Below are 25527 nucleotides of genomic sequence, written 5' to 3'. Positions count from 1 at the left end.
ATTTTCAGAAGACTCATACTTGAATTTATTCACATAACACTGAAAATAACCTATTTAAAAAAAAATATATTTTACATAAGCATTGTTCAAATTTTATTGAAATTGCAAAATCTTACTTCTTTCCACATACTAAAAATCTTACTTTAATAGGTAGCCTACATACAGCTTTCATAATTTTGCTATCTCTAAAATTGAAGTTAAAATTCACAATATTTTCTTTTTGTTCAGAATTTAGTGTGACGCAAAGACTATTTTGAGACATTTACTCGGATCATTAAAAATGAGCTTGGCATCAACAAATGTTCACTCTGAGTGACTCAGATCAGAATTAGGGATACAAATCAGTATCTGATATTGGAACATCTCAGGCAGCCTACATAGACATAAAACACTGTTTCACAGAGATAAAAAAACACACATATGCAACAAATGTACATATTATTATATAAATAACTCCAGAGAGACACAAAGATACACATATCACATACACATTATACAGAACTACAACTGCAACCATACACTGACATGAAAACACATAAGCACTTAAACATTCGGTGCAATAAAAATAATAGGAAAACACAAATTGCTTGTTTTCATACCACCAGTCTGGTAACACACTATTTTTCCTCTAACAATGTCTCGACCCTAAGTAAGATCTCAAAAATCACTTTGGACCGTTTCAGTACACAGTTTACAGGATTTTCAGTGTGTCCTCTCAGGTGTTTGATTCCATTGTGATCGTACCAAAACACCTCCATATACACCCAGATACATATCACAAAAAGACCAAAACACACTGTTGATCTTTTTCAGACCAGCTAAGAGAAATTTTAAGCAAAACTAGATGTTTCAAGCACCACTTTTTTTTTTTTTTTTTTTTTACTTTTCAGGATTTCTTAAGTGTTCAAAACTTTATCTACTTCACATCCTGTCACTGTAAACAAAAACTATTGACTTCAGTTGCTGTTACATTCTTTTAGAAATGTAGCTAAAATAAAGCCTTATGCCTTTTCCTGTACCACAGCAAAGTCAAGTAAAGATGACTCCGTAAAAGCGATGCTGGTTTTAACATTCATCAAAGAATTTTGAAATAAAATGCATTCTCAATAGATGTGGCATTTTGTTTTCTTTTGCATCGCTGTTAAAAGTAGCAAAGTACTTTATCCCTGTGACTAACAGGGGTGAAAGTAGTTTTAAATTCTTGGGGGTACTATGACAAAATAATAATTATATATATATATATATATATATATATATATATATATATATATATATATATATATATATATATATATATATATATAGCTTCTTTGTGTGCTTTGGAGTTTCTGTGCTGATTCATTTTTTTGCGAAGTGATAAAAGCTGGGTAGCTCTTGAACTGTTACAAAATAAAGCTGTATTTCCTTCAGCCCACTGGCTGCAATGTTGACACCCCAAGATGAGACCTAAACTCTGAACATCATGGCATGGAGTGCATCCCAGTTTTCCACATCTGGCATGTAACCATTCATTTTAGCTTTTAACTGGTTATATTGATCAGTAGCTTAGCATCATGACCTGTTTGTTCTGAAGATCCTGCAGCTTCCACTTCATCTTCCTAACATGGCGCCTCCTCACCCTGACTCTCATATTGACAGGAGGAACCACAGAGCTCTGTTAAGTTAAAGCTCATCTTCTGAAGTTGGGATGTTTTCCCTCCAACAGGTTCTTGAGGAATCACCTCAAACCAGATGTTGGACTGGAATTTGTGAATATTAGTTTCTCATTTTCAACAGTGGAGCTATAAAGGTTGAACAAGGTTATCATTTTGGAGAAAATCTCATCAAAATCAATATTTCCACTAAGAGGCAACACCCTGAACACAGCGGTGGTTGATTAGTTAATTTTCATCCCTGGTGACTAATAAAGACATCAATAAGATAATTAATAGAAGGTAATTTATGAAAAATAGCACATTCCTTTTTCTTCAACCTAATCTATCAAATTGTGAACAAGACTGACATTTATTTTACTTTTTGCAGTGTTTGTTAAACTACATTACATAGAAAGCATTTCTTACCTTTTCTCCCTTTGATCCTTGTGGGCCCATAGAACCAGGTCTACCTACAAGTCCCTGCAGAAAAAAAAAAACATGACATCTGATTTGAGCACAAATTATATAAAAAAAAATATTTTCCCTTATGCATAACTGAGTGATTGCTGTAGAGATGCTTAGTCTGTCCAGGCCTTTAAACTCTTTTACAGACTTTCCAACATTTTTAACTGTATTTACTTATTTATTTTTTCAAACATCTTACTGCCTTTTTATGGGGCAACAAAGCACTTTAAATTTCAAAGGTCCAAAAATCATGGTCTTGGACTTGAAACATTGTTATCTGGATACTAAAGTAATATTAACCATCTTGTGGTTTATGTTGGGGTACTGAGAAAAGAAAATCCTGTATAAAATCAAATCATTCAATTCCATTAAAGTATGTGTGCTAATTTTAAAGTGATCTAAGTTGAATATTGTGCGTGTATTAGGATCAATGATGTGGAGTTTACTATGTTCTGGTAGGTGTATATTACTTTCGGTATGGCGCTTACGCAGTATTTTTTATTTTTTTATGTAAGAATTAACTGAAAGTCTGTGGGGGGAAATTCAATGCTCCATTTGAGCCTCAAGTGATCAGACAATTATCAGCCAAATTGATCCTAAAGTAAGTCACCCTGCCAGTTCCACTTTGTCTCTCAGTCGTCTGTAAGTCTGCATAAGGTGCCGACAGAGCTTTTGCTTAACTGTGTATGAAACTAAGTAATGTTATCATTGTGTCACTGCTGTCATGATACAGTGCTGTCGTGACACAAACATTATGCACGCTTCAGTGTCAAATGAACTGTGATGCCGGAGTGTTATTTACCTAAGAGAACTATTTTTCTATGCAACGCCTGCAAGGTAGACATGTATTGGTGTGAGGAGGACACAAAACTATTGTTCATTTTGCATTGTTATTTCAAATTTGCTGTAAATTTTGATTTACACAATCTTATTTTTGCTGCTTCCAAATCAGGAATTAGAGTCAGGTATCTGCTCATCTGAATAAGAGACACTTGGACAGTAGGCATAGCAACTGATGTTGTGGAAGAGCTGTGGGTTGAAGCAATGCCACAACTTTGGTTGTATTCTATTAACACTCAATACAAGGTGATAAAAGACAAAGTCATCTGCGGACCGATTACTCCAAACTAAACCCAATGTACCCTCAATTATCCCGAGTGTGGGATAAGTGTCTTTCTACTGAGCAGTCAATGGCAGACCAGCTTTAATGCTGTCTGGTGTTAGCGACCTTTTAGACAGCACTTTTAGCACATTTTAAGCTCATACTGCTGCAGCATCTCAAACCACTAAGGACCTGGACGGATGCTTCCCTTCTGTGTTCAGATGGGTGTGCACCTCGGAATGGTGGCACCAATGAAACTCATTCTGTTCAACTGGAAATGTGTGACCTAATCAAGCTACAATACGGGAATGTGTGAGCCCTTCCTGCCTTACATGTAACACTAACCCTCATTTCGGAGAACACTGAGTACCTGTAACTCATTTTATCCTTAATTTCATTAAATATGTTTAATCAATCATCCTATGCTAGTGCTGTTATGAGATCACTATGAACTGCATTTCTTTTTAACTTTTTTTGCTGTCATTGCTGAATCTCATGTCCCTTTTGTGATGGTATTAGTTTTCATTTATTGTGAAAATGCTAAAGTAAAAAAATAAATAAATAAAAAAATAAAATAAAATAATAAGACTTACCGGGGCTCCTGTTCGACCTGTTACGCCTGGAAGTCCTGGAGCTCCTGGAGGGCCCTGGAGACGACAGTAAATTGATACTCGGTTTAAAAATCAAAGAATAATTGCTTCAAATAATTGGAATAACTGATTTGCAGTAGTTGGCCCATTTGCAAATACTTGAGGAGCATTAGCATTCACATCAGCAAACCCTTCAGTCAGTCAGAGCCTCCGTTCCGTCTGCACATCTGCTCAGGAGCACATGTTTATAAAATGAGATATCAGCTTCAATATGAACACTAAGCAGGTGTGAGTTTCAATAATCCACCACCATGTGTGAAAAGTATAGTATCAGTTTATTTGAGTGCTTCGGTCGGTGACAGTGTTGTAGGCATCTGGACCTGCTGAGAGCTCCACAGCTGACTACCCCTGGGAGTGGGGGTGAGGCTTTCTGTATGATGAATGCTATCAACCTTAGGGTCAATTTATATATTAAATCTAAATGTAAAAAAAAAATGCAAATTGAGAAAATCTTACTGTACAAAGCTTTTAAAAAATATATATTACTTGAGAAATCTTACACAAAATAAAATCCAGAAATGGGTGACAAGATTTCCAATAATTGAGAAGTTAATCATTATTAACATCTAACTTGGTTTTGCCTACAGTGTCTGTTACTGCTGCGTTTAAAGTGAGTAGTGTTTAATGTGTCTGTATTAGTTTATGCATTATGTTTGTTTATTGGGCATAAACAGTCTAATCTACTTATAATTTTGGTTGTTCGCTAAATATCTTTTAGTTGCTGCTGTAGGATAAAATTGCTCTCTTTTTAATAACACAGATGCACAGACACACATTACATGCCATGTTTATGATAAAGTGGGTACTTTGAGAGGAAGACACAGCACACAGAGCAGACGCTATGTTGTAGACAATTTTTAATAGCTCCCATTTAAAACTGCAGGGTCTCAAAATATTACAGTAAATAGTGTTGTGAACAACTTACTGTTTCATATCATAGTTTTCAAATTGCAATTAATGGAAAAAAAAGACCTAACAAAACTAACTTAACCCTGGATGAGAAAGAAAAATATCCCTTGAACCTAAAAGTTTGATGGCAACATTTCCCATCAAACACCTGAAACAACAAATCAGAGGGTTTTTGAAAATAAGTCACACCAAACCTTACAGTTTTTCATTTTAGCTATTCAGTCCTGCTGCATAACCCAAAGCTGCTTGACTTTAAGGTCATGAACTGATGGCTGAACTTTCTTCTTTCTTCAAGATTAGAATTCCACATCGGGAAACACTGGTTTCGAAAATTATCATTTCAAAACCGCCTCTGTTGTACATCTCTTTTTATTATTATTATTATTATTATTATTATTATTACAAAACTTGTATGTTCTGAAACATCGGAGAATGACAAAGAAGCCAGAAGAAAATAGTGGGGGTTTTTTTCACAGTACTGCTGTTGTCTGAAAATCTCAATACCACTGTCCAGTCCAAACAGCCTGATGACAAGTGGTTTAATTTGCTGGATTAAACATCGTCCTTGCTTACCTCATCACCCTTGTCTCCGGAGGGGCCTGGGAAGCCTCTCTCTCCCTTTACGCCCTGCAGGGTGAGCAGAACCAGTGAGTTAAAGAGAAGTGAATGTTTTTCACAAACCACAAAAAGAAAAAAAGCCTCAAACTAAAGGCTGACAGGGGTAAACTTCAAAATGTCTCTTCCAGCACACAACTTGAAATTGCTGAGCCTGTTTCATTGGTGCAAGGCTGTATCCATAGCAACAATTTCTGCAGAGAGCACCAAGTGATCCTAATAACATTAACAATAGAAAAACTCTGTAGGTTGCCAGCAATGACAACCATACGTGCAAAACGTAAATATTTGACTTTAAATCACCACAATTAATTAAACATTTTTCTTCCACAGATTAAAAGCTGCATAATTAAAGGAAATTCTAACAGACTGCATTAGTTTTTAAAACCCCGATGTCACCTTTGGGCCTTCTTTTCCTGGATTACCCATCGGACCTCTTACACCTGGATCCCCCTGTTCAGAACACACATACTGAATGTTACTATAGGCACACCGCTCCGGCTTATGTTACTGTCAGCATAAGTATAATCTCCTTGCTGATTTTAGTGTAATGTGACATTACTTTGACACTTTAGGATATATATTTTTAAGCTTCTCATTTCACAGTGTGTTAAGTGTTTGGCACATGTATGTGTCTGCTATGCTTTACCCCAGTTTTCCAATATAAAACCGCCCCAGTTCTGAAAATGTGTGTATATATAAATGCTTTGGTTGCTCCACCTCAACGACTGAATCTACTTGTCAACAACTTCTTTTCCAGCTTCGGCAGTCTGCACAACTTCCAAGAATTTCATTTGAAGGACCTCCGATTCTAAATGTTTTATGAGGATGCAACAGATTTTTGCCTCTGAAGAAAGTTTCTTGAAGATGGTAGGAATGTTTGGCTGTGAATCAGCAGTACGTTGATGGGTCACTGCTGCAAAAAACTAGAATTCTGTTGCTCATATTCGGGCTTCTATCAGCCTATTTTATGGCAGACATTTGGGGCATATGCATCCGTTTCAGTCGGTCTCTAAATTCATGCATGTTGGATATTTTGTAAAAATGCAGGTAAAAACAGAAATGCATTTCCCATTTGTTAAGTTTTTGTTCTCGTTTCTCTTTTTCATAAAAATATCTTCTGTGAAATAGGCCCATTCTGATAAGACTTTTTTTTTTCAAATAATACATTAATAAGACACAGATCAATTTGAGCTCTGTCCTTTGTGTAGATTTTTCTGTTCATTAGTTATTTTCTTATTATTCAATCATTTTGTTGTATCAAACTCTTTTTTTAATGGCACCAGAGCCAAGATATGTTTAGAAAAAAAAAATACATTTGTTTGTTGTGTCAATTTGAAGTAAGCTTCAAAAATATCTCCTTTCCTTTGTTTATATTTTGCGAGGTTACGGTAATTTTAAAACTGCTCTGAAAGAAACATGTAACTGATTCAATTAGCATGTTATAACTAGTAAGATGACTTTCTTATTTAATAAAGTCTTGTTTCTTTTTCCCAATTTTTGTCAAATGTTTTTATATTTTTAAAATCGTAGTAACTTCTGTAGTTTTTATTTGGACTTCTTATACTTTCTTTGGTTTTATTTGAAACTGCTTCAATTTCAAGAAACTACTTCTCAACAGTTAGTGTGAATGAAAGATTACAGCAGAGACACAAGGAGCAGAATTTACATTAACTTCAAGCAATTAAAAACTCAGATAATTTTTTTTTCATTTTGAAAACAGTAAGCATACACCTAGTGCATATATCTTTTTAAATAATCCTTTTACAAAACCTTCTTATTAAGCCTAATACTAAGAAGGTTTTGCACTTGCAGATATGTCATCTTGATTTTGGTTTATATCATCTTGAGCCATATTTGGACAGTAAACTGTTGCAATGCGGTCGTGTCTAAAATATTTAAATGCCACTCTATATCAAAACGCCAAAGGCTGAATTACACATGCAAAATAAATTAACAATGTCCAGAACTGGATGTACCTTTTCTCCCACCAAGCCTTCCACTCCGTGCACTCCAGGGGAACCCTTCTCTCCCTTCTGCCCAGGCAGACCAGGAACTCTTGTCTGGCAAAGACTGCAGGCGTTCTGCCAAAGCAGGCGAGGCGAGAAGCAAAACCAGCGGCACAGATAAGATTTCATCAAGCAGAGCTGGCACACTGCATTTTTACCTCATATTATGTGACATCAGCCCGGATAGGACTAAGGACCTTGACTGACACGAAATGTTCCCAGAATGTCTCCTGAGCAGAATTAATGGGAACCAAGTAGTGCCTTCAAGAGTCTCATTCCATGCCACAGTCATGGAGTGAGACTTTTAGGTTCGTGTAATTCCAGGAAACGGGTGCAAAGTTGGGCCGAATTAGTGAACAGGAAAAAAAAAAGTTAAAAATACAAAAACTAAATGTATTTACTACAGCAGTTTGTCAAAAAGTATTATTATGTTTCACCAAGTAACATTAAATAAGTACATAAGCAATAAATTAATTTATCTGGACAAAAGGCATAACATCAGTTTTGCTCTGAAGGAAGAAAAAATAATAACAAAAAAAAGAAAAAAAAAAATCAAAACATCAATCTGTTTGAAAAATAAACAAACATAAAAGCTCTAAGTATTGTGATCTATGCAGAGGAAATACCTTAAGTAATGCACCCATGTCTCCAACGATAGGCAGGGCAGTCTGTCAGAGAAAGAAGAGAGGGTTTTGTCTTTCAGGGCAAATCTTTCATGGTATTTAATAATACGCTGCAGCTGTTTGGTTCAGCTACATCTTGTAAATTGAACACACTCACACACGCACGCACGAACGCACGCACGCACACACACACAAACACCTACACAAAAACATTACCAGATCCACAAGGTCATCATTTATTCCAAGATGAGTTTTTACACACACACGTTTATCAAACTGTTTCGTTCCAGTTTTTCTTTGCAGCACTTGAGGAAAACCTTAAATCATAACGCTTCAGGATTCTACACAGTAAAAAATGCTGGGTTATTTTCATAACCCAATTTCTGGGTTGAAGCTGTTGGGTCATAGGTTGGGTTAGTTTGACCAAATATTGGGTCAAAATTCATAACTCATGAGTTGGGTCAGAAATTTATCGGAAGTCTACATCTTGCACACTTCTGTTGAGCCAGGAGTTGGGTGGGTAGATTTACCCAAACGGTTGGGTTAAAGATGAAACTTGGAAGAAGCCACGCCCCTCTTCACAAGCCTCCATTTTCAACATGACTGTGAACATTGCATAACGGACTTCTCCTCTACTTTGAAATAAGACATGGTAAGTAAAAAGAAGATAAAGTTTCAACGTTTATAGAATTTTATACATAAATTGAATTTATTTCAAACATGTTTGATATTTATTTTTATGGTTATTTAAAATGTTTATTACGGTAGGTTCCTCTGACAAAGAGCTTCGGTGTTGCTACAATACGGATGTTGGGGAAAAAATAGATGAAGGGGAAGGACACAATTTGTCAAGTAAATTAAATTCAGTTTTTAATATAACCTCAATCATATTTGTTCGTAACTTAACATAGTCAAATTTTTAAAAATCGATTTAGTTTTAAAAGAAAAGGTAGTTGACGGTTTGTCCCCTGATTTTTGCAATATGCGCGCGCATCCTTAGCGGGCTGAGGCTACGTGTTCGAACACCAGCAGTAATGGCGGAGGAGAGCGAGCAGAGCTTTAATAATGTGGGTATATTATGCTTTTTGAAAATAAAATAACTTTTGCAAAGTTATTAGGCGATAAATTAGTTGTGTAAACCTGAATTATGCGCTCGGTTTATTAACATATAGCTTAATTACAAACATGCTCGGACGTGTTCGCACTTATCGCTCCCCTCCAGCCGCCGGCTCGTCTCGCCCTCTGTCAGTTGACCGGGCGGAGCGGCTCGTTAAGCCGAGAGAGAACGACCGTCTCCCGGCACATTGCTTTCAAACTCCCGCTGGTTTTAGGCAACGAATTAAAAGCAAAACTAAGACAATATCTAATGTTAATGTTTGCTCATTTTATTATTATTGTTACTACGGTATTAATTACAAATACATTTATTTAAAGTTGGTGCTGAAAGTTATTCAGCACTAAGTTTGTGTTAAGTTTTACTTCTAAATTAAATTATATGTCATTTTATTTTATTAAGTGCTATATTTATTTTTAGGAACATAAAATTACTCTGAACATTTGAAATTGCTGGCTAATTACAAGTTATTTGCAGTTGAGACAGCTATAAGATTTAATTCAGTCATTAAAGTTTGATTTGTGATTTTGTCTTTTCTGATAGATTTTGTAATTTTACATCCAGGATCTTCAGGAGAATTAAGCGAAACCCAAACTCCTCGTTCTCAACGAAGACCTTCTGCATGACCAAGAACATGAGTCTGCTCCCTCAAGGTATTGAAGCTCAGAAGAAATGTTCTCTAAAATGTTGTCATGCTTTTTAGTTACTGTAACATTTTAACACTAACTTATGTTTGATACAGAAGATGATGTAGTCCTGCAGCTGCTGCCAGTACCCCTTCCTGCTCCACCTTACTAATTTGGGAGAAGTTTCAGATCCATCAACCTGGAAATTCAGATGTTTTCATTGATATCCAGCCTGTAAGTCAACCTTCATCTCTGAATAATGCTCAGATTGTTTAAGTGCATCACATTCAATAGTGAGGTTTTGTGTTAAACTAGAATCAGTCAGAAATTAGTTTTTGAGAATGTAGCCCTTTACCTTTAAATTCACTAAAGGCCTGTTTTTGTGCTTCTCTCTCTTGTTCTCAACGAAGATCTTTTGTATGGCCAAGAAGAGAAAGGAGCGGCCGTCTTCTCAACAACATGAATTTTCTCCCTTAAGGTATTGAAGCTCAAGAGATGTTTATAAACTGTTAACATTTAACATTTTAACACAAGCTTATGTTTCCCATGCAGACAAGATGATGTAGCCCTGCAGCTGCTGCCAGTGCTCCTCCCTACTTACACATTTGGGAGAAGAGTTTCAGATCCATCAACCTGGAAGTTCAGAGGGTTTCATTGATATCCAGCCTGTAAGTCAACATTCATCTCTGAATCATGCTCAAATTGTTTGCTGTTTATATAAGTTCATCACTAATGGCCTGTTATTTTCTGTCTTCTCTCTCCATCAGGTTGGGACAAACCTGGTGGTGCATCTACAAAATGTGACAACCTGTATGTCCTCATGCAGGGAGACAGGCAAAATGCTAAAGTGTCGTTAAAAATGCTCCTTGTTTAATGGCTGAAAGGTTTACTTGTAGTTTGCTTTAAAACAGACTTTTTTTCATTAAATGTTTTCTAATATGGAGTAACAGATACTTCTGGAGTTGTAGCCAAATGAATTGAAGTGATTTAACTACTTATGTTTTGTAACTTTTGTAAATGAAATTGCTGGCTCTATATATGTATCATGTGGAAATAAAAGAAGCTTTAAATTCATATGTCTTTTAATCCTGTTTTTATATAGTGAAATTTAAAATAATTTTTTTTAACCCAACTATAGTGGTATAATAACCCTTGTGTTGGGTTATGAATTTCAACCCAATTTTGGGTCAGTTTAACCAATTTAAACAAGTCAATTTAACCCAACGTTTGGTTAGTTGCCATGACCCAATGTGCTGGGTCAAACCCTCAACCCAACCCAGTTGGGTTAAAACAACCCAGCGTTGGGTCGGTCCATATTTGACCCAGCGCTGGGTTACGTATTGGGTTATTTTTAACCCAGCAGTTTTTACTGTGTAACATACTAAAAACATTATCAGTGTCAAAAACCTAAAATCATTATAAAGCCAAAAATGAATGAGAAAGGTGTTATGAATCTTTAGCTTGCAGGAGATTTAGCATATTGAAATACTGTAATTACATAAAGGCTGCAGTTCCTACAGGGTAAAGGTGTGATGTGTATTCATGCCACAAAGTTGTTCATATAGTCTTTTTGGTATGGCCCATATATGCAGAAAAACATTAGTGTTGCTTTAAACCTGCGCACATGCGCAACATCTACGCACAAAACTAAAGTTCCACCATGTAACCTTCAAAATGCAGCACATGATGCGACATGCCCAGAAATCCATCTGCTGGTCAAAGACTATATAAAAGTCTTATATAATATGCTGAGTAATATTCTGCCACAGAGCTGCCAAGGAAATGGCTGCCAAGTAAAAGATAGTAAAGGCAGCATCATTACAATCCATCTTCAATAAATTGATGGTAAGCATTATTTTTAAGAATGTTGGCTGTTTTAGGACAGAGCAGATGGTGCCCACTTGTCAGCGTAACCCTGACAGGGATTTAGATGTACAGTAACGATCTGCTTAATCAAGTCAGTATTAACATTAATAATTTCTGATGACGTTAATTAACCAGCAGATTAGAGTCATACATGTAAGTGTAGGTCGATTTTATTCAAGTTTCTTGCTGAAAAATGAAACGATGTTGTTTTATTTATACCTCAACAAAACGCGTAGGCTCTTATTTGACTAACTGTGTCACTGCTGCAGGTGTAATGTTCAGATGTTTGGAGCCGTGACATTGGGAAAACCATTATTTATATACAGATATATGGAGCATATGCGGCTTGCAGTGCACAACGCAAGGTTTCTGTGTTTTTTTTCTTGGAGTCAGTGATGTAGGTTCACTGTTTCTGCAAACGAATGTGACAGAGTATTTCTCTAAGCTGGAACAGCACGCTTTGCATCTCCATCTTCCTCCTGGTTTTTGAGTGTGAATTGTTCAGCGAGTTTCTGGTGTCGTGTCACAGATTAAAGTTGCAGATTCTCCAGGTGGTGCGCCGCACACTATCTCCATATACAGGTTGTGCACTCTCTCAGGGAGGGTAATAGGTTTTTACTGATCTGCTTTTTTTTGCTTTTTTTTAGTACAACATGCAGTTTTTAATGCAGGAATATATATATATTTTTTTACTCAGTAACTGGCTTGAAATTCAACCGAGTACAATCCCAAATGTACTCAAAAGTAAAAGTAGATATTTTATATTATAGATGTTACTCAAATACAATAACACAAGTAAATGTAATTCCTTGTTTTCAAACCCTGAAAATGGAATCTAAAATATTCAAATAACTTGCTGTGACATAGAAACCATTGTTTTTCATTCATTGCAGTGTTTAACCAAGGTACGGGGCTGTGTATTTGCTGCTGTAAAGCCATAAGAAATTCTACAGAAGCTGTTTTATATATGCAACCATGCTGTTTTACCTAAAACAGGGGTCTCAACCTGCAGTCCTCAACGGCCAGACTTCTGCAACTTTTAGATGAGTCCCTCGTCTTACACACTTGAATTAAATGATAAAAATGCCTCGCTAGTCACTACAGAGCTCTGCTAATGTGCTAATATTGGAGGTGGATGTGCTGAACCACAGAAATGTCTAAAGGTTGCAGAACACCGGCCCCTGAGGGCTGGAGTTTGAGGCCACTGATCTAAAGCCTTGGTTTTGAACACATGCTAAAAGTGATATATCTGCACCTCTCACTGCTGCTCAGTGATCCTGAATTGGACAAAAGTGATATTCTTACTTACTGGTTCACCTGGAGGTCCAGCAGGGCCCGGTGGACCCGGTCTACCAGGGGAGCCCTTTAATTGAGAGAAAGAATAGAGTTAACAGTCCTACTGGGAGCAATATCATGCAGACGTGAAGGTCTATAACGTTTCACAGTCATCTCAGTTGGTGGTGATTTGTGGCCGGCAGCAGCGATACGACGCATTTGGACATCCACAGCAGGAAGCTGACAATCTTTTATGCAGCCGGTCATCTTTTATCTGCATACATGTGGGACTGAATGAGAATAAAGTGATAGACTGTACCCACTAACCTCTCTTCCTGGAGCTCCAGGAGGGCCGGATAAACCCGGTGGTCCACGGAGACCCTATAGAAGACCTATAGTTAGTTTATAGATTTATATTAGCAGAATTTGTTCATTTCTATTTGTAGCACAAAAGATTCTGCTGGAATTGTCCACATCCTGATTTAACCGAAACCTCGGTGAAAAAACATGGACATGCTGTTTCTGTGTTGCGAAAGTGAGAATTTGCTACAGACCTCAGCTCCTGGCTTCCCTGGGGGTCCCGCGGGGCCCTACAAACACATCACACATCTTGTTAACACCATCCGCCCTCTAGCACCCGGATCCAGTACAGTAATTGTGTTAGGCACCTTTTGCTCTATTGATTCTTTGTCTCCAACTATCCTGTGTTTCAAAACTGAACACACACTCATTCACAGTCAAATTTGCAAAGTTCAAAGAACGTATCGATGGATAGCTGCACTTTGTAATGAATCACGAACGAACGTGATGCGCCGGCCCCTTGAAATAATACCCAGTGTTTTCACCTAAAGATGTATTTAATGACCACTTATCTTGAGACTCTTCAGTTTCTATGACAAGTTATCACGGTGTGAGCTAAATAATAAATGAAGGAGTGATAGGTGAATCAATACAACATCATACTCACAACAATACTCTCTCCAGGTTCTCCCTTTTCGCCGTGGTCTCCAGGCACTCCAGGCACACCTCGTTCACCCTGACACAAACAAAAGGTGTGATGAATTCGGAAGACGGGAGAGCTCCTGCGCTGCATAATAATTAACTATTAAACTCAGTGTGCCTTATCGCTTGTATCTGAAGAAAGACGGTGTACATCTCTATTACCCATTACATTCAAAGTCAGAATTCAGAATTTTGTCTATGTAAATGACAACGCTAGTAATAACTGGGAATCACCAGAAGGGAAAACCTCCACTGACACATAACATTAACCATACACAGAATGTAAGAATACATTGGGGTTGTTCTGAGTATAACTTATACATATGATTAATGCATCCTGTCTTCAGAAACAAAGATCATTTTTGGATGAAAGAAATGAGAGAAAATTCTACTATCTGCTATCTATTAAAGCATTGAGATTGTCATGTCCAGGACTAAGAAATTACAGCATCATACTGTATTGGACTAACTAGTTTTTTTTTTTTTTTTTTTCATTTATTCTGAATTAAAACAACCTCACTTCATAATACCTGCTTGGTGTTAGCAGATTAATGGAGCTAAATACCGTACAACTCTGAAAAAAAACAAAACAAAACTGTTTAGTGTCTGTAAAAAGCCTGACACTGGGGTTGAGGTTCATTTTTAGCGGAGCAGCAACCCTGAACATACAAGAGCATCCCAAGGGAGCAATTAAATGGTTTAGATTAAAGCACTTTTATATGTCAGAATGACCTAGTCAAAGTCCCGGCCTCAATTTAATTGAGTATCTTTGCCAAAACTTCAAAACATCTTGTCTCAGAGAGCAACAATCTAATTTACTTGACTTAATCTATTTGGCAAGAGTTGGATAAAATTTCTCGAGATGTTTAAAGCTGTCAGAGGAAATCCTAAGACAACCTTCAACTGAATTGAAGGTTGATTGTAAAAACATTAGCTGATTTCTTTTGTCTTTTAAGAAGATGTCTATGGTAACTATGTTCACATCCAAAATGCTCTGTAAGACTATGCAAGTCTAACAATCTAGAATTAAATTGTTTTCTAAATGATCAATCAGCTTTTAATTTGTGAAGCTTTATTTTTCATGGTGTGAAGAATTGAGCATATTGTGGCTTCCTCTCTTTTTGTTACACGTTATTTCAGCAACCTCATATATTTTTCTTTAACTTGAAGTAGATATTACTTGTCAACACCAAAATACACCCATCAACATTGAAAAAGGCAATACATGGACCAGTTTCAGCAGAGATTTAGACCAAATCCCTATGTGCCTTTTGACCAGCCAACCAGCGGGATTCTACTTCTATTTCTTGCTTTTAACTTATTAGGCCAAGCTCCACAGCTCAAGTCTATGTTGTTAAAGGCTTACTCATCTATACGCGCCCTCAGGTCATCTAACAAGAGATTATTGGTAGCTTTCTAGCCCGAGGTTAAAACCAAGAGAGGGGGGTTGTTCTTTTTAAGCTGTCACATCTTGACTGTGAAATGAGCTTCTCTTTGTTTTACATTGCATTGACTGGGATGGTTGCTTTAAAATGCAACTAAAACATTGTTTTTAATTATGCAGTCAATCAACCAATCAGTCAATGAGTTATTCATTTCAACCATTTCCCCCCTCCCCAAGGTATGTAGAATACAAAAAGATAATTTACATGTCAATATCAAACAACTGCACTGTATGCAAATCTATAATATAAGCAGTTGTCCAAACAATTAATTCAGTTCAAATTTAAATATCTTTTGTTATTCTGCTCAATTAGTTTCACATATCATCTAGTCATGTCTGACCATAGTGCTAATGTTGCGGAATTTGGTTCGTAAGTAATGAAGTCTAAGTGTTTGAGCTTTTCTCTCATTTATTGACCAAATATTGAAGAAAGAATTAACATGCTTCCCTGCTGAGATCACAACTGGTAACTTATTGGCATTACCACCATAATCATCATCATCATCCCTCAGTTACTATTCAAATGATTAATATTGGAAAATAATAAGAAATCAAAAATATTTGTAAGAACAGGATTTTTTTTGTACATTAACAAATTCCAATTCTTAAGATCCAAGTTAAAGGTCAGAAAGTTCTTATTCATATTTGCCTTGAGGCATGTACCTGTAGCTTGCTCATGTTTTGAGAAAAAAAAAAAAAAAAAGATATGTTCTCTTTGGCTCTTACCTTCGGCCCACGAGACCCTCTACTCAGAGACAGCCCATCACTCTGAGAAAACAACAGGAAGAGCGCGTCAGACCTGGACCTCTGTCTGCAAATCTTGTTGTCAACTGAGCAGCCGCTCTCCTCTCTTAGTATAAATTATAGCGCTTTAATTAAAACTGGATTCTTGAACTTGTACAACCTCTACAAACGACAGCGACCTGAACGCGGGAATGCATCATGAGTTCATGTTCGGTGCTGTTTTATTACTTCCAATGTGAAGAGGCACAGCGATAATGCTACAACGCGGAGAACAAAACGTTGATTGGAACCGAGGCTAGTGTAAGCATTATTTACTGTGCCATCCAGACGAGACATTGATTTCTTTGGTCAGCATGTATTAGTGTTACAAGCCCTACATTGCACAATGTAAATTAGTTCTGCTGAAGTTGGATTTGGACTAACACAGCAATTCTACAGTATTGAAAAGAGTGGGGTGTGGTGTACACTTAAACTTGAAACAAGAAAGTTGGGGAAGTAAAGCATTTTTCTGAGAGAAAGTACAGTTTAATGATTGCTTTTCTTTAAAAAAGAAAGCTTCTAATAAATTTAATGCATCTGCACTTTGGTGAAACAAATAAAACATTTGTCATTGTTTGAGACAACAGAGTGATTGCTAATTTGAGATAACGATAGCACAAAAAGCAAACAATAAGAAGTTAATTGTTACTTATTTGAAGGCAAAACCAATTAAGCTACTTAAAGTACACATTAAAAGGCCTAAATTCTTATTTTATTTTATTTTATTCATTTTTTTGGCCCTGAAATGTTATAAATATGCTTCTCATAGAAATTACCTCTGTAAAACAGAGTCTGCTATAAATGAAAGCTATTTCTCTTTACAATGAGGGTCAATAAATCACCATAAAACACAAATCTTTCAAAGAAAGCCTGTAGAAAATATAGAAAGCTGGAGCATTTTTTCAAGAGGTTTTTATATTTCTGCCGTCTGCCTGTTATTGCACAGCTTACAGTGGGGCTTATTGCTGAGACTCACATTTCTACAGACAAACAAACATGATTGTTTAAAGAGCATTGCCCGTGATTAAGGAGCGCGAGTGCTATTGAGCACGACTCCGGCACTTCTCTGTGTGTGTGAAGTTGTTTCCATAAAGGAAAGTGCTCAAACAGCTATTAGCCCCAAAATGGGAGGATAGGTGATTACACGGGTTGGAAACATCCAGAAATGGATTGCTTAATGGCCTTGCATCTCTCTAATATCACGGAGTGGTAAACTGTCCAACAGGAATGCTGGGGCAGCAAGTGCTGCAGTACAAGGATTTCTACCCCAGTCCAACCCTCTGTCCCCGTATATCCGGCAATAAAGAGATTCTGGATTCAGTTGGATATCAGACAATTTAAAGTCGTCGTTAAGGAATCAGAAGGTTTGATTCAAACCTTGTCAGCGATATCAGAATGTAAAATTAAATGATTAGGTAACTCATATATGTAGTAATTATATTTAAAAATGGTTTAATGTAGACATTTCCACTGTTTAACAACTGAACTAAATCAATGTACTGTATATTGGCCTAAATTGTATGTGTATTGCATGACACCCACCATATATGAACTGCCAGGTTCTCCAGGCTCCCCCTTAGGACCAGGAGGCCCCTGTGGACCAATCACTGCCCCAGAGTCTCCCTGTGGGCAGGAAACCAGATGCTAGTTAATAAACAAAGTGGCAAATGGGTTGTCATCTACTCAGTCAAATGGAAACTACAACACACACATAACTGACCTGCATATGCAGGCTTAAACAGACGTTAAAATCTTTTTCTACACAAAGTTTCACATCACCATTTAAAAAAACAAAAAAAACAACAAAAAAAAACAAAACTGTCATCTGCTTTAAATTGTTTGAGTAATAAAAACAGATCTCGATTCAGAATGAGTCCCCAATGTCCCTAATGTCTGAGTTCTCAACTGACTTTCTTTGTAATATATATAAAAAAATATTTGATTGAAGACAAATGTCAAATTAATATAAATCCAGTGTTATACAACTTTAACCAAACCTCAAATGTAAAAAAAACAAAACATCAATAGGTAATCATTTATAACATATTTAATAAGTAAAGTAAATGCAAATTCTAAATTCTACTGTCCAAAATTAAAATGTTGACAAAAGTACTCCCACGAGCGATTTTGGTTAATTCCACCCTTCAGTATATACACTGGAGTCACTTTGGTGCACCAAAGTGACTCCAGTGGACAGGAGACCTCGAGTGCACCTTTTGAGGTTAAATTTAAACTACACACTTTTCCACTTTCCTACTTTGCTGCTTTCAGCTCTTCCGCGGAAAGACATCCAGCATGAGAACATAAAGCCACAATGTAATTGAGGCTGGTGTGCAGGACGAGCAATCTGAAATGTGTCTCCGCAAGTTGTCTAGCGTGTTCAAGTTGTGATAAAAGATCTCTGGTTTATATTTGTCTTTGAGGTGAAAGCTTGATTTGATGTTTACCTACCTTTTCTCCTTTCAGGCCATCTCTCCCAGGCACCCCCGGCTCCCCTGGTAAGCCCTGTAAATAGTGCCAAAAAGAGACACATCTATCACCAGGCCTTCATCTCCCCACACACATTTATCTCCTCCTCCTCACTGCTTCAGCGGGCAGCTGTGCTCCAACAAAACTTCCCCTGGCCAGGATTTATGAAATGCCTCTTTCCCTCCCTGGTTTTGAATAAAGACAGATGCTCATTACCGAAGCAGGTGCAGAGAACAGATTGGGCTGCTGCCTCCGTCGCTGGCATAAAGCGCTTAGATTTGCCTCTTTCCACTACTTAATTCTTAAATTTAATTACTGGTCGTCTATGTAAAATAAAATAAAATAAAATACTAATCTGGACTTTTTTCTTCTGACCTGTTCTCGATCTGTGCCTGTTCAGGTTGATCTGTGTATCTCTCTCTTTTGCCTTGACAGGATGAGTTAGCAGAGTAAAGGATATGGCAAGGTGACAGATAAGGCACTAGGGGAAAAGAAAAGCCTGACATTAAGTGCTGCTGTTTAGTGCCAGACTACTTACAGAATCGCCTGGGAGTCCAGGGAGCCCAGTGGATCCAGGTAGACCTTGTTTTCCCTGGTAAAGAAGAAAGCGAAAAGCAACACTTTAGGCTATCTTTTGCATTTAACTATATACTATCTGGCCCAGCATTCATGGCCCGGCTCAGTTGAGAAAATCCATAATCAGAAGAGTTACATTGTTGGTCTGGCAAGTGGGAGTTTCTACGTTTCATTTAATGTTAAATATCGTTTTGCAGTGTGTGATGTGACAGATCCTTCTCACGTGGAATTTGCAAAACTAATGAGAGGTTCAAATCCAGACAAGTGAATTCTATCCATAGCCTGCATGTTTTCTGTGAGATGCATCCTTGGGTTTCCTCTGGGTACTCTGGTTTCCTGCCACAGTCCAAAACCGTGTTTTTCTTTTTTTTTTTTTTTTTTTTATGAATTAGAGATAAATGGAGATAGAGTCACAGTCCTGAGTAGTATTAAGCTAGTTTGATGTAACTGTTAGAATTCAACTTAGTGTTTTTGGAAAGTTTTCACTTTTTTGAACAATTCCTGAAACTAATAGTTTAACAAATGTGGTGTGTATTTGTATTCAGCCCCCCTAAAATACTGCAGAATTAACTTGTGCTGGAATAATAGCTGAAACAAATTCTAGTCCTCAAAAGCCAGTGTCCTGCATCTTTTTAGATCTCTCTCTGCTTCAGCACACCTGGCCAGATTAAGAGAGTCTGTGAACAAACGTTTACGTCTAGAACGGTTAAGTTCTAGACTTGGACTGGTCCATTATGGCACATTATAGCACACCTTCTCCCACATATTTTATGTGTCCCCTCCAAGGCTTCCATCAAAGTCCGAGATGGACTTCTTATGACTTTTTATTGTTTCTGAAATGGCTTTCTTCTTGCCATTCTTTCATAAATGATGACCGTGTCTCAGTACGTGTGCAACTGAGGCCGACTCTTTTTATATTTAGAGGGATTGAAGAGACATCTGAAGTATCCAAAAAGCTTTGCATATTGTTCTATGTACAAACACAGCTTTAAACTACTACAAACTTGAACGGTGTGTTCCTTGATTTTCAAGATGCTGTTTGTTAACTAATGCTCTCTATCAAACCCTTGGATCCTTTACAAAACAGCTGGATTTAAACACTATCCTATGTCATCTGTCATATGAAATCCCAAATGTCTCAAAGTTGTTGGCTGTGAGATGACATTTCCTCAAAGTTTCATGGGGTGTTGAAATGTTTTTGCAAGGCATTGCTTTCATGAAGACATTTTCCCTAGACAAAACCACTCCTCAAAGAAATGTAACAATTATTCACACAAAACATAAAAATTAAAACTACCTGCGTGTCATAGTGAAATCGTAGATCCAAGGCTTACCTCCAATCCTTGATCTCCCTTCAGTCCCGGAGGTCCCATGCTTCCCTAGTTACATTACCACAAAGCAGGAATAAGAGGGAAAAGGGAAAAAGGAACATTTGAAAAGAAAAAACAAACATATTGGTATTTGTGCTTTGTTGTTAGAAATCGTGTGTTTATTTGTGACTCCTTTTTGAATCAAAAAGTATTAGAACTTTTTGTACACATAGACATTATTTCTTAAACCTTTTGGAAGACATATCAGCACTTTGCTTGAAGAGGAAATGAATGACACGGCTGATGACAGCTCAAAAACATTCTTCATGGTCTCATCTGAGAACTTGTGTCAAAGGAAGAGTTTTCTCCACAGTAAAAAAAAAACAGACTTTTAACAGTCTATAAACCTAAAGTACTATAACCTTCTGGTACAGTTACTCAAACCCTGAGAAAGACTACAATGGTTCTTTACAGATATGAAGGTCTTTTGAGCCTTATTTTGTTGGCAGTGGATATTGATGTTCAGAATTTAGTGCCAGAGTGAAGTCCTCAATAAGTCACCTTTAGGCCCGGCAGTCCTTGAGCTCCTTTCTCGCCCTGCAGACAGGTAAAGAAACGGGAAGGCGTCCTTTGTCAGCACAGGCACAAACAACACAGTGAAGCAACTCATTCGTCTTGCTGATGATGGTGAGCTTTAAAAAGACTCCATGAGGACTTTCAAGACGTAAGTTTTTGTGTTACAGCTATTAGTGGCAAGAAAAAAAATAGAGTGAAGTCTCTGTAGAGCATGAATAAAATCAAAAGTAGTTTTTTTTTTCTTGCTTTATAACCTTTAACCTAATTTTAATCAAACAGACAAATGTTCACCATACTGCAGAACATCTTATGTCTTTTGCGCACTATATAAAATGTAATATAGCATAGAACATTGTCACCCTTCAGGAGAGAGCTCATCTATGTGCATCTTCACAAGTTCTCATCTTGTGAACAGGAGAACTGTCATATTTGGGAAATTTGCACAATCCTGAGTCCTAGATCCTTCCTTATGCTCCCGTCTGTTTTAACTCTCACACAAATTTTCTATTGGATTTAGTTCTGGGGACTGAGACGGCCACCAAAAAGTTTGATTTTATCTCTGGTGAACTATTTCTGAGGCTGTTTTATAGCCTCGGATAACATATATATATATATATATTTTTATTTATTTTTTTTTTTTTTTATGTCATACCCTGTTTAAAGACCACATACCAACCCAGCTTTTACCATATGCTTTTTTATCAAGACCTAACAGATTTCTATTTAAGATTGTCTGTATTTTACATGCAAAAAAGCTCAAACATCATCTTATCTGACCAAAACAAATAATTCTGATTGAGGTCCATGCATATTTAGAAAACACATGGATATCTCTGGGACTGCAGGACAGAAAATGTTTTTTTGTTTTTTTTTCTGGCATTATTCTCCATCAACCAGGTGGCATGTTGATAATCTAATGGTTGTCATGGAGACAAAATAACCTCAAGACCACCTCCCTTCTTTCCTGCAGTCCCCTAATAGTGAGCTTTGAACACAGTTGTACTTGTTTTTCCATCCTGCTCATTGTGAATGAAAGCAAAATAATATATATATATATATATATATGGGTTCTTTCTCTGCCTCATGGCCAGCATCTGAAAGAAATGGGCCTCTGTGTCATGTCATGTTTATACCCCGGGGGAATAAAAATGTGTCCATTACAAATTAGATGTTTCTGCAATGTCTCATCGGCTTAAAAAATAAAGTAGCACATTGGAAAAAAATATTTTAGTGGCAACAAATGCTCTATAGTTGTTTTTGGTAAAACCAATAAGTTTCTTAACACTTTGTTACCAGGAGTGTTAATAGTGTAAATGCAACCTAATCCTCTCTGCCAATACTAGACAGGTTATTTTGTCACCAACTCTTTTTCAGTTTAATGAAGTCTGAAGAAAGAAGTAATATGCTGGAGAACCATACAGGCATTTCTTTTTCATGGTGGTCAGCAGTGTGGTCACATACTTTTCAATGTGACTGTGCTGATTAGTCTGGCACAAACAGAGGTCAGGATTGCAGGAGGGTCATTCCATCAACTTCACTCCCAAATCCTGGAGGTAGCCCCATGTCATGTGTTGGGCATCTTGGATGGTAGGATTTTGTCTCAAAAGTCCCCTTTTCACTGACCAGCCTGGTTTTAAAGCCGGGTCCGGAGTTTTTGAATTAGCACTTCTACCCTGATCCTACCTGGCTTCCCAATCCCAATCGGGCTGACCAGTCAGGGCTGGTTTGAAGTCAGAAGGGTGCCCTTCAGAATTGGTGCATTGGGGCGGATCTCTCATGAGTGTTTTGGGCTTTCTTGATGTCTGTTATCTGGCATCATAAGATTCATGTCATAATCCATTTCGACTTGCAAGTTTTTAAATGATAACATGGCAACAAGGAACGAAAGTGTTCCTTCCTGAGAGGACGGCCTTGGTAAATTCAACAAGAATTTAATTGATATGATGCCCACTTTTGAGGCGGCTGTAAGTACTGTGTTAGAACTACACAGTTTTGATACATCACGGTTTACAAATTTAGTTGGTGTTAAAGTAAATGAGATGTCTCGTCGCAACACCGTCAATTTGATTGTGTTTTCAATGTCCTCAGTGACTTCTTTAGGATGCAGAGTACGTTGCAATAATTTGACTAAATCAAACTCTTAACTCTAAAAATGTTATGCTTTTGTTGTTTGGGCTTAGCAAACAAACTCCTGCTGTAATTCCTGTTCAATTCAATTTCACAGGAATTACACCAACAGTATGTCAGGTAAGTGGCTTTATTTTTGCAGCAGATCAGTATAAATAAGGTCTTGTTCTTTATTCCCCAACCACATCTCTTTAGCTTTGTTCACCTCTGGACTGCTACCAATTTTCCTGTTCTATAAAAACATTTGCTCTACTCTGTTTTTGTCTTTTTCTGTTGCTTCATGGTGTTCCTGTGTGGCCTTGATCATCTGAACTCTCTGGTCTTCTTCTGCCCTTTTTCTTTAACACCTTTTTGTTGTCTTTGCCTCTCTGTGTCAGTGATTTTTTCGACTACTGACAGATTACAAAGGTACGGTTTTGGGTTGTCTGCGTATTAGGTTCAGCGCATCTAGGTCTAAACTTTACACAGAAATTGTGATTCCTCCTTTTTAGTGTTCTTTTTATATGAACACTAAATGAATCGAGCATCAATCTGTGTGCTCGATTCTTGCCTTTGTCTGCCTCCGTTTTGAAGGTGACGTTTTCAGAGTAATGCATTTGACACCCATGCAGCTATTTGATCAAAAAAGAAGCTGGTGTGTGTTCTTTATTTTTCTTTTGCGAACCTCTCTTATGAAAAACATTTATTAACTGGCAGCGAGGTTAATTTGTGTTTTCTTTAAAACATTTTTTTTTCTCAATTTTCTTGTGTGTTACATTTGATCTTGCTTCTTATTTCAGCATCCTCTATATCATTTTCTCTATCACATCAGAAGCTCCTGATTCCTAACTTTCTATCAGCTCTGAGCCACACATGACATTTTCTGTACTTTAACAATAATTCCCTATCAAACACAGCGCTTATATAAACCTACTCCAGTTGAAGTTCAGATAGGGCCCTTTAATATTGTTTATTTCAGAATGCGGTCACACATAAAAACCCTCAAGATAAAAAAATGAACTGCTGCCTAAATATTTATGATGTGGATTATATGGAGATGCCTTTTGATGTCTGGTCAAAAGCTGCATCAGAGGCTCTTATAATTTGCTGGCCTGAAGTGGATGCATCTACAATTCCTGGATCCAAACAATAACTCCAAGCCGCTTTATTCTGCGATTTACTTTGTGCTTTTCGATTGAGCACAAGGGTGCAATAAAACCTTCCGTCTGACCAGCAGGTGATCAATTGTTATTTCACAATCAAATATCAGTGACACTTTTGTTGACATTACATAAGGAATGTAAAGTATTATTCATGCCGCGGTGTAGGATGCAGTGCTTGAAAATCATAGTTGAATCACAGTGCAGCTTTCTTCTGCAAGCATAGTTACCTCATCTCCCTTCTCACCCTTCTGGGCTCTTTCATCCTTGAAAAAGAAGAGAAAACACACCTCATCAAAAAATCTAACTGGGTAATGTATTTGGTGCAGCTTCAACAGAGAACATGAGACAATAAGAAGGCGTATGCAAACACACAGAACATGTATTGCATACACATTTGCTTACAGTTCCAGAGAGCTGTCTTAACCCATGAGCTGTCATCACCTACAAGTAATAAAAGACACAATGTTCTGGAAATGAAATGGTCTTCAAAAGTCTGGCAGTTACTGCCGATAAGCAGTGAGCAGGTCTACATAAACACGGGAAACGACTCTCTGGAGCCAACTCACTGATTCAGAGTTTAATTAGAAAGTCTAACATTTATAATTAAACCACTTGCTTGTATTTTTTTTATCATTACCTATGATAATGTCACATTTCGCAGTTACTTTGTAACAAAATATTACTGGTAATGTTGGTTGAAATATGGCACAAACCTTGTTTATTTTACAGCTGAACAATCCAAACAATTTGTCAAAAAAGAAAACAAAATGACGTTGCAATAAATGGCACAATATTGCCATTGATAGCCATATGTACCCCAACTCTGAGCAAGAATGGCTACTTCAGACTTTGCAAGACAATATAGATTGTAGAATATACATTGATCCATAAGTTGGTGACATCTTGATGCTTTCATTAGATGTACATTTTGTGAAGCTTTTATCGTCTTTTTTAAGATACTTTACTTTCCATCTGTACGGTTCCGATTTTCCTGATTAAAGTGTGCCTTTGAGCCCTATCTGATCATTTCTCTGATTACAAGCTCTATGAACTTGACATGAATGGCTCTCTTTAGCAACGGCATTCCAGGCAAGTGCTGATTCCCGGTGGCATAATCAGTCAGTCTTTACCTGCTGTTAGAAAACAAAGCGGCCACTTTGTCCTCAGATATGTAACAAAGCCTGATTGCCATTAGTATTTGACAAAATTT

The 25527-nt window shown here is 37.2% G+C and overlaps 1 protein-coding gene and 1 long non-coding RNA gene across 5 annotated transcripts; one reads left to right on the top strand and one right to left on the bottom strand.

Annotated features, from left to right (window-relative positions):
• Positions 1-1784: 1784 nt before the first annotated feature.
• On the bottom strand, positions 1785-18355 carry LOC106915506 (uncharacterized). 2 transcript variants are annotated; one of them, XM_088012969.1, is made up of 11 exons: positions 17660-18355; positions 16061-16102; positions 13856-13924; positions 13443-13478; positions 13216-13269; positions 12923-12976; positions 7355-8052; positions 5775-5828; positions 5334-5387; positions 3795-3848; positions 1785-2114 (listed from the first exon to the last, which is right to left on the bottom strand). In XM_088012969.1, the coding sequence occupies exons 7-11, from the start codon at positions 7511-7513 to the stop codon at positions 2034-2036; spliced, it is 402 nt and encodes a 133-aa protein (XP_087869095.1). In that variant the 5' UTR covers positions 7514-8052; positions 12923-12976; positions 13216-13269; positions 13443-13478; positions 13856-13924; positions 16061-16102; positions 17660-18355; the 3' UTR covers positions 1785-2033. The 2 variants fall into 2 exon arrangements, with proteins under 2 accessions (XP_087869095.1, XP_087869096.1); XM_088012970.1 differs by lacking the exons at positions 1785-2114; positions 3795-3848; positions 5334-5387; positions 5775-5828 and having other exon boundaries at positions 6604-8052.
• LOC148155331 (uncharacterized) lies at positions 8521-10821 on the top strand. Of its 3 annotated transcripts, none has more exons than XR_015765480.1 (6): positions 8521-8659; positions 9686-9774; positions 9864-9981; positions 10158-10225; positions 10300-10415; positions 10515-10821. It is a non-coding gene; the product is annotated as an uncharacterized LOC148155331 (long non-coding RNA). The 3 variants fall into 3 exon arrangements; XR_015765478.1 differs by lacking the exon at positions 8521-8659 and adding an exon at positions 8679-9074 and having other exon boundaries at positions 9665-9774; XR_015765479.1 differs by lacking the exon at positions 8521-8659 and adding an exon at positions 8680-9074.
• Positions 18356-25527: the final 7172 nt, after the last annotated feature.

Source organism: Poecilia mexicana, unplaced genomic scaffold (assembly GCF_051168715.1).
Source record: "Poecilia mexicana isolate PSO_F unplaced genomic scaffold, ASM5116871v1 scaffold_15, whole genome shotgun sequence".
NCBI lineage: Eukaryota > Metazoa > Chordata > Actinopteri > Cyprinodontiformes > Poeciliidae > Poecilia > Poecilia mexicana.
The sequence above is the reverse complement of the archived record's forward strand: the minus strand, read 5'-3'. Positions and strand labels throughout refer to the sequence as shown.